The sequence below is a fragment of the Monodelphis domestica genome, chromosome 7 (assembly GCF_027887165.1).
Source record: "Monodelphis domestica isolate mMonDom1 chromosome 7, mMonDom1.pri, whole genome shotgun sequence".
NCBI classification, from domain to species: Eukaryota; Metazoa; Chordata; class Mammalia; order Didelphimorphia; family Didelphidae; genus Monodelphis; species Monodelphis domestica.
Genome location: NC_077233.1, coordinates 115,298,748 through 115,308,107, shown reverse-complemented (window position 1 = coordinate 115,308,107; position 9,360 = coordinate 115,298,748). Strand labels below are relative to the sequence as shown.

Below are 9,360 nucleotides of genomic sequence, written 5' to 3'. Positions count from 1 at the left end.
TAATCAAGAATCTTGATCCAAGAACGTATACTAAGTTGAGATTGACAAAAATCTTTAATCAAAACTGGTTTTAAGTTTACATTGACACTTTGGGTTAACTACAATAAATCTGATTTTAAAAAATTAAATTAGGAGCAAAAACTGTTATTACTGGCATATATAGCAGTATTCTGACAAAAGCAACATAATAGGTGACACTCTCATTTGTACCTTTTTGCCTCTTCAAAGTACTTCATATATCTTATAAATCTATACAAGTTACCAGTTTATTCAAGCTCCAAAATGTGTAAATATCTACAAAAAAATCTGACATGCTTTCTAAAGTAATTGAGAAATCCCGAAATATACGTAGTCAAAAGTGTACAACCTAACACACTGTATCTGAAAGTATTGCTAGTGAACTAATAATATTATGCTTCATAGTTTGCCAGTAATTTCTCCTCTTTCACTTATACAATATGAAGTGCCTTTAAATTTTTTCATTTTAGGGGGCATATTTACATATTAACGGCTCCACTGAGTTTATATGGTCAAATAGTTTTCAAAATTGGTATCATTTAGTTAAATCTGGAATGCTTTCTATCAGAGTAACCTTGTTTCATGAAGGTAGCACTCCCTGACCCACCAGATAATTAGTACTGATTTAAGTGCTTCTACTCTTTCCACCTTATGTTAAGGTTAATTTTACTGACAAGAATTCCATAGATTTGACTGTTTCCAGCTAACTACCATTAACTTTCTAAATTGCTGCTTTCTTACAGGGTAATTAATAACCCCTGTTTTATTCAGCTTCATTCATAAAGCTATGCCCAACTACTACTACTACTACTACAAAAGAAAAAAGAAAACCCACACGTGATTTTGCCTGTTTAAAAAAAGTTACTACTTCCCAAATTGCCATCTGGGTTACCCAAACTGCTTAAAAAAAAAAGGCATCACAATTTAGATTGTTTCAAAAGCAAGACCTGGCAAATGGAGTTTGCAAGATTAATACTACCTCCTATAAAAGGGAGTGAATGAGTATTCTTATACAGAAGAAACATTTTAGCTGCTATAAAAATGCTTTAACAACCTCTACAAAACCACAAACAGTGAAAAGACAATCCAGTAAATACAAGATTTGTAAAAACTATGCACAAAAAAATACCACTTATCTGGTAACACGGGAAGGGTTTGTACAGGTGGCAGTTAAAAAAAGTAACTCTTGACCACCACAAACTACACATTAACATACAATAATCAAAAAATATACTACAACTATAACTCTTAAAAAATAAAAAGCAGTTTAACATTTCCTAAATGGATCTTTCCTCCCAAAGACACACTTTTACTGTGTATATAGCGGTTAATACTGCACAAATACAATCAGCAAGAATGTTTACTTTTAAAACGAAGATATAAGAAGGGAATGTTTCCTCTTCAAACAAGTTTTTAAACATCAAAACCTATGCTTATAAAAATTATTTAAAACTTTCAGCAGTCAGATTTTTAAATGAAAATTTGTGACAATCCTCTCTTCAAAATCAGTTTTCTACTGTTGAATCTTTTGAAATTTTTTCAGGCTCCCTCTCTTCATTGGGTGTTCTAAAAACAGGGGGGAAAACAAAGGTCAGTACACACTAGATCAAAGAATCATGACAAAACACCAACATTGCCTTTAAACAAGGATACTTAAGTAACAACGGTGCTCTACATTTCAAAGTATAAGACATAGTGGCTAAGGTATTAAGAGAATACCACATGTATTCAAGTAGAAGATAAAAAATTGACTTGCTGAATTCAATTAGTGCTTTCAATTCTATGAGCTGCCTTTTGGAAGTTTTTGCCACTTTTTCTGGCTACTTAATTTGTTCCTCAAAATGAGAATGGAATTGGGAACACTAAAGTAGCCAAAACAACACATCAGGAAAATATAACATGAATGTACATAAGGATAAAATAAAAATCCTCACTTTTTCTTCATGCTGGCTTCATGCCTATCTTTACTTTCCTCATTGCTTTCTCCATTGTGTTGTGGCTGGTTATTGTCTTGCGCATCTGATCCACCATTCAACGTCTTGGAACCTTATAATAATTCAATAATATATGATGATCAACATTAAGTTATTTTTAATAAACTATACTTATCAAAAGCTTGAAAATAAAAATCTGAAAACTACTCTGAAATTTCTACTGCTTTTATATATTCTATTATGAGAAATAAAATGGCTGGCCTCATCTCACCCAAATATTTGTGAATTTCAAAGTTTTAATTAGTCATGCAATTCTTAAATTATAATCAAGTAATAAGCACTATAGGAGCCAACTAGGTGGCTTAGATAGATCACCATGCCTTGAATCAGGAGTTACTTGGGTTCAAATTTGACCACCTCAGACAATTCCTAGCTATGTGACCCTGGGCAGGTTATTTAGTACCAACTCTAAGATAAAAGGATAAAGTGGGATTAAAATAGAAAATATTTTTTAAAAAGGTTAAGCCCTCTTGATTTAGTTATTTTATGTCTTGACCACCAAAATTAATCCAGTGGCTGCACACTGATGATTTATTAAAAAGCCCACAAAGGCCCATAACTATCATTCCTTAAAGTTTGAATTACCTTCCAAAGAACTAAATATAAAAGCAATATAAGTAAGGGGCTGGGGAAAATGATAGACAATACCCTCTTTTCTACTAGTAGATAGCTTACAAAAAGTTTCTGCACAAATGAGAGAATTGGACAAATAGCCTTAGATGGGATGACAAATAACTAGGGTAAATTCAATTCTATATAGTGGACAACACTACTACTATTTATTTTTACAAAGCTCCATTCCACATAAGGATTCCGAAAGCCAATAAAAGACTCAGTTCATACACTTCTTGTGATTTGTGCAGCAACCACCACTATTTTAAGCACTACTAAAATGCCTGGCTTTTCTGGACTATAAATAATTTATCTGGACCACAGATGGTAAGGAATCACTACATACCTGTTTGTTCTTTTTCTAGCTTTTTATTTGGACCTTTCTTTCCCTGTTCTTTCGTTTTATTGGCTTCCTCATGTTGTCTTTGTTCAGCAAGTGATTTATTCAGCACTTGTGTAATAACAGAATCTCCTTCACCAACTAAAAACATGTTCTTAAACTTGTTGTATAGCATTGTAGACTTTTCCATGATAACCTGACTAACTTTAAAGCGTCTTATCTGGAAAGGACAAAGAAACATTAGTAATCACATTGATCTACCTATAGCATTCAAAACATACTATAATGACCAGAGCTAAACTCAGGAAGGGGGGGGGGGGAGGCAAATGGCTTACTTTTTTTAATGTTGTAATCATCTCTGTGTGTTTCTGTGCTTGTTGCATGGTAACTTGAAGTGATGCAAGCTCATCCAGGGCCTCAATACATCTGTTTACATCCTTTTTTAACAAAAGAAAAATTTTAGCATTTTTAGTACATGTAAAACTTTTACAATTAAAGGGGGCAGCTAGGTGGCTCAGCATATAGAGAGACCCAGGACCAGAAATAGGAGGTCCTGGATTTAAATCTGACCTCAGACACTTCTTTGCTATGTGATGCTGGGTAAGTCACTTAACCCTCACTGCCTAGTTCCATATCTTCTAAGACAGTAAAGGTTAAAAAAATTTTTTCCAATTAAGGCTAATCATCCGTGATGTGAGTAAATCATTTTAAACTAAATAACCCTTCATATAGAAAATATGTTCTTCAATACAACTAAATTCTTTTAAAAAATTAAGCCAGGGGGCAGCTGTGTGGCTCAGTGGATTGAGAGCCAGGCCTAAAGACGGGAGGTCCTAGGTTCAAATCTGACCTCAGACACTTCCCAGCTGTGTGACCCTGGGCAAGTCACTTGACCCCCAATGCCTAGCCCTTACCACTCTTCTGCCTTGGAGCCAATACACAGTATTGACTCCAAGACGGAAGTTATGGGTTTAAAAAAAAAAATTAAGCCAGTACATTTTAAGGATGTTTTAAACTTCCAGATTTAAAACTTTACATATCACAAAATACCAAATTATAGAAGATACCATATGTTCTTTATTTTCATAATCACTACAATACACTTACAAGATTATCAATTTTGAGGGAGTTTTTAATTTCTGCATGTATCCTTTGAAGTCGAGAGTCCATTGATGTTTCTATTAAAGCAAATTTAAAAAAATATCGAGGTTAGGACTAAATTATCATCTAATCATGAACAACTTTCATGGATCTTATTAACGACTGACATTACCAACAAGAGCAGTTTACCTCCAACTAAAGACCTAGTTTTCATGAATTTTAGTGTTAAGTTGCTGATGGGAACTTTTTTCCCTAGTAAATATTTTAACTGTATATATAACAAACCATTAACAAGTCCTTAATATGACTTTTAAAAGCACCAGGGAAATTTAAGATTCACAACCTGATGTGAACTTGATGTTTCAACCTAAATAAAAACCTATTAAGAACACAAAAGCATAACAAAAAATTTTAAAGTGTTCCTTTACAACTGCTTTAACCTTAAGTATTAAGAAACATGAATAATCTGTATTAATTTACTAACCTCGTTTCTTCTCCACTTTCTTAACTTCTGGCTTCTTGCTTTCATCTTTATTCTGCCTATCAAATATTAACAAAAATATTTTACAACCTTGCAACTTTGTAACAACTGAAGTTTTTTAACTGTTAAAGAAAAATCCCTACATTTTCAGGCACTCACCAATTAGACATGTTAAAAGCAAACTTCAAACTATAATTTCCAATCAAAAATCTATAATATTTATTCTTAAAGAGTATTCAACTTCAATTTATTCTAATGAGATAAAGGGTTTTCCAAGAGATTTAAAACTGGGGTATAGAAAAACTAAATGGAGTCCATGTTAAATATTATTTAGAGGAAGGGAAAGGAATTTCAAGGGATTCATTAAACAATTGTGCTTCATAAAAGAAATAAACTATCTTCTCAATATGAATATAATATTACTATTTAATTAACTCAGTTTTAGATGAAATTCCATTAGCAGATTTTATACATTTCACTCAAAATCCAGTACCCTGAAATTCAGTCCATGTTATAAGCCAATTGAAATACACAAGAACAAAGAGATTTCTAAAAACAGCTTTTAAAAATAATCTTTATTTTAAAATGTACTTGAACATTATCATTATACAAATCTATGTCTTTATCTCAGGATAAAAAAAAAGCACAACTGCTAACATACTAAAAGATTTAAACAGAAAGGAAAACATTCAGAGGTACTAGAATTGATTATGCTACTTCAAGACCTAGGCTTTTATGGCCCATCTTAATGTGTAATGTTGTGTTCCCTAAGAGAAATTGTGACAATTTAAAATTCAACAAAATGGTAATGCCCATTATTCAAGTCCTCAACTTTTTTTTTTTTAATTTAGCAATCTCGAACAAAATTCTTCCACCAGGAGGATAAATTCAGTCATCTGAGTGTGTCTTAAGATCTTCATCTCGTGTGCTCCACTTGTATTTTCTTTGTAGAAACTGGATTAATGGTTTGAGCCCCCAATTTTTTTTTTATTGTAGATTACAAGCTGTTTGGCTGGGAATACAATACAATAAACTTTATTTTTATCCTCCCCATCTGAAATGCTTTACAGAAAAATAAGCTATTTACAAAGTTATCTAGTAATGATGAAAAAGAAATACAAGAGAATTAAGACATTGTATTCAGAGAACATTTAAAGTCATAATGAGAGTGAGAAAAGTTTAGACTCAATTTTATTAATTATTAGAAAGGTTGTCTACAATATTATTAAAATTAGGAGACTGCCAAGGAAAAAGAGATACACCAATAGGGCTTAATTATCAAAATAGGTCCAAAAGGTTTGAATAATTATAAAATTAAATTTGGATCACCGTTTCAAAAAATTAAAGTATCTTTTCTACTTCAATGAACAGAAGGACATCATCTATATAGTAACGGTTAAGGTTCACGTACATACATGTTCTATCCATTTTTAGACCTCAATCATTTGAGAACTGTAGCTTTTGAGCAGGATTTCAATTTCTACTGTCCTAGTGAAGTTTTTACTAGAGTTTGAAGGTTTCTAAACACCTAGAATATTATTTCCAAAAGGGTGGTGGTAGGGAGTTAATAAACTCATAAGTGAATAGTAACAGAAAAACAATATTCCATTTACTAAGTTATATTTCAATAAGCTGGTAGGCTAATATTTTATGAATACCGTATCTTGTCACTGCAAAAATGGACTAGGTTATCTTCCTATTTTGAATACATAACTAAGGAATAACGAAAAAGACAAAATATAAAATCTGTATTAAGTGAAGTCAAAGTTGAAAGAGCTTACATGGCTGCTCTCGTTTTAAACAGTCATGATATCAACACAAAAAGGAAATCTATACAGTATTAAAAAAACTTACGGTTCAGCTTCCATTTGCTCTTCTTGCTTGCGTTTTCTATCTGCTACTTCTTTATCATGTTGGCCTTTTAATATATTCCTTCTATGAGCAGGCTGAAAATTTCTTCCTCCTTTTCTCTTCTGTTTAATTTTGAAAATTAAAGTGGAAGATTTTGAGTTAACTAATAATTTTTTCCACTATTTCAATTACCAAATAATGCCATTGAACATTTAAAAAATTGGCTAAGCAATAAGCTCTTTGAGCCTCATTTTCTTCATCTATAAAAGCAGGCTAAAAGCAAGTAAGTTTTAGTTATTTGAAATCCACTTCAGACATTCCTCACCTCTAAATCTTTCCCACCATCTCTATTCCCAACCATCTTGGCATCTTAAGGACAGATTTTCCCATCTGCCACATGGCTTAACTCTTATCTTCTGCTATATCACGACTTTGAATACTTTGAGAACAAAAACTGTCTCCTCTTTACAATATGAATTACAAACTATATGGAAAAGTGAACTATTATTATTACTATTATTATTCTTGTTCGAGTCAAGGAAGCAGCATGACTTTATCAAATATTGATCATGCCCATCTCAATTCTTTTTTTATATTACAAGGTTATTATTGGCTGGTAGGAGCAGAGAAAGGATATAGATATGGTTTTAATAACAGTATTTGACTAAAACCTCTCATTCTTATTTAAATATTTTAGTAGCCACTCAGAACTGGCCACTTCTCCCAGATTGGTAAGGTTCCTTTGAACTTTAATACTATAATATGGGGGCAGCTGAGTAGCTCAGTGGATTGAGAGCCAGGCCTAGGAGGTCCTGGGTTAGAATATGACCTCAGACACTTCGTAGCTGTGTGACCCTGGACAAGTCACTTGACCCCCATTGCCTAGCCCATACCACTCCTTCTGCCTTAGAGCCAATAAACAGTACTGACTCCAAGACAGAAGGTAAGGGTTTAAAAAATACTATAATATCTTTTAAAAATCTCTTCTCATTGCTAGAACATTATCTTAAGAGTTTACATGCACTCAATACTTACCTGTTGGAATTGGACAGTTATAAAAATAACCTTTCTTCACTAACGAGGCACTAAAAAACCCCAAACTGCCTTTCCTTAGTTGCTGGCCCCTGTTTCTAAACTACTGTAGGTAGGAAATAGTCACTAAGAAATATCCACTTGGAAGTCAGGGATATTATCAAATTATTTGACACTAGGTTGAACTGACATGTGTAAAGAACTTTGCAAACTTAAAAAAGAAAGGACCCGAGGTTTGTTTGTTTGTTTTTTACATATATCTATCGCATGACCTTGAATGCCAAGAAGCTTTTAACTTAAAACCTAATTTGAGGGAATTTTTCTTGAAAAGTGAGATTGTTAAATATGCCAAGTGATTTGTACTTAGGGTAATTTTATTCTCATAGCATCCAAAGTCTAAGTTAAAAGTAGATTCACTGTCTCTAAGCCTGGTTCTTAATCCACCCAGCTGGCCCCTGCAAATAGCATTTTAAAACAAAAAATAATTTAGGACAGTCTTTCAGATTTTCAAATATGTCAAATGAGAAGTAAAACATGTCCTACAATTAGCACAACTCAAACGTATTAAGATTGTTTTGAAATTTTATTTCAAATCTCTTTTAATAGAAACATCCAGTGGAGGCAAATACTTATAAAAAAGTAAACCTACTTTTTCACCTTCTTGATCTTCACCCTCCTCTTCAGAGTCCGAGGTTGAAGCAAAGCCTGCTTTTGCTGCAGTTTTCCTTTTTGGCTCTACTTCCTTCTTCCCTTCTTTTTTGTCTGGCTCTTTCCTTGGCTTATCTTCTTCCTTCTGGACCTCTTCATCCTTTTTTAACTGCTTTTTGGGTTGTTTTTCATCTTGACCTTTTTTTTTACTTTTATCCTCTTCAGTAACACTATAATATTAACAGTATCCAATTAGATGATGCTAAATCAGTCTAAAAATGTTACCAATATTCCTTCATTTCAACAATGTTGAACAAATTATTGTATTATTAATAGAAATCATTTTATTAAAAATTAAAATACCACTTCAAATTTTAAGTATAATTTTGAAAGAGCTATACCACCCATAAACCAATTATTCTTTACTTCTTTCTTCTTAAGTGGAAGTAAAAAAGTATGTTGCTTGGGAAAAGTCTAACTAAAGAAATATTTCAGGTTATAAGACATTTATTGCATAGGTAAAATACTATCACCATTTAAGTACTATTATGAGGGAAAACAGAAATGGGGTACAAACAGGCAAGAGAAAGGATTTTTCAGAGATTAGTGTACTGGACTTGCCACATGTCATGAAATAGTATAAATAGAAATATTGTAAATAGTGTGGATGGTTGTTTTGGTAGATGTGAAATACTAAGGATTGATGATTACTTGATACCCACTGTGAGGATAAGCCCGACAGGCCTACCCATGGGCCCAGTGCACTTATCGGACTCCAGGCCAGTTTAAAAAAACAAGGACAAGGTATTATTTTAACCATGGTAAACAGGACAGGAGGATTAGGGGATAGGATGCCCTGCTCTAAGAAATTCTAGCTATTATCCCCACACCCCCTTCTATGGTCCTTTCAAAGGGACATCTTCGTTTCTTCTAGCTCCTTAGATCCCTTCACTAGCATATAGTTCTTTAGATCAGGTAGGCTGACCCTTTATCTCAGGAATCAACCCTGTCCAGTTAGGCCCAAGATGGCTGTAGGTAGGCCTACTGGTCTTCCTTCACTGGCTGGCCAGACACAGAGCTCAGAGGAGCTGGAACATGAGTAGATGGCAAGGATGTCTTCACAAAGGATACCAGAGCTGGTGCCTTTGGCTTCAAGGGTATAGGAAACAAAACCCCTCCTCTTCACTTGATAAAGATCCCAAGCAGGAAGAAGTTATCACCTCAGACTCTCCCAGAAACAGGAAACCAAAAACCCCTGACATCTCTTTGTCCCCTTTTCTACT

General features: G+C 33.4%; 1 protein-coding gene across 3 annotated transcripts in view; it reads right to left on the bottom strand.

Moving 5' to 3' along the window:
- Window positions 1-31: 31 nt before the first annotated feature.
- The window catches only part of PSIP1 (PC4 and SRSF1 interacting protein 1), a 33,120-nt gene continuing 23,791 nt past the window's right edge, over window positions 32-9,360 (bottom strand). For 2 of the 3 annotated variants that reach the window (XM_056805350.1, XM_056805351.1), the window contains exons 9-16: window positions 8,079-8,307; window positions 6,401-6,519; window positions 4,550-4,605; window positions 4,072-4,142; window positions 3,300-3,401; window positions 2,971-3,184; window positions 1,953-2,064; window positions 32-1,584 (exon numbers count right to left, since the gene is read on the bottom strand). In XM_056805350.1, coding sequence (XP_056661328.1) covers window positions 1,524-1,584; window positions 1,953-2,064; window positions 2,971-3,184; window positions 3,300-3,401; window positions 4,072-4,142; window positions 4,550-4,605; window positions 6,401-6,519; window positions 8,079-8,307 — 964 coding nt within the window. In that variant the 3' untranslated portion in view covers window positions 32-1,523. Of the gene's footprint in view, window positions 1,585-1,952; window positions 2,065-2,970; window positions 3,185-3,299; window positions 3,402-4,071; window positions 4,143-4,549; window positions 4,606-5,102; window positions 5,559-6,400; window positions 6,520-8,078; window positions 8,308-9,360 lie in introns of those variants that run through there. The other variant, XM_007499590.3, reaches the window with a different exon arrangement.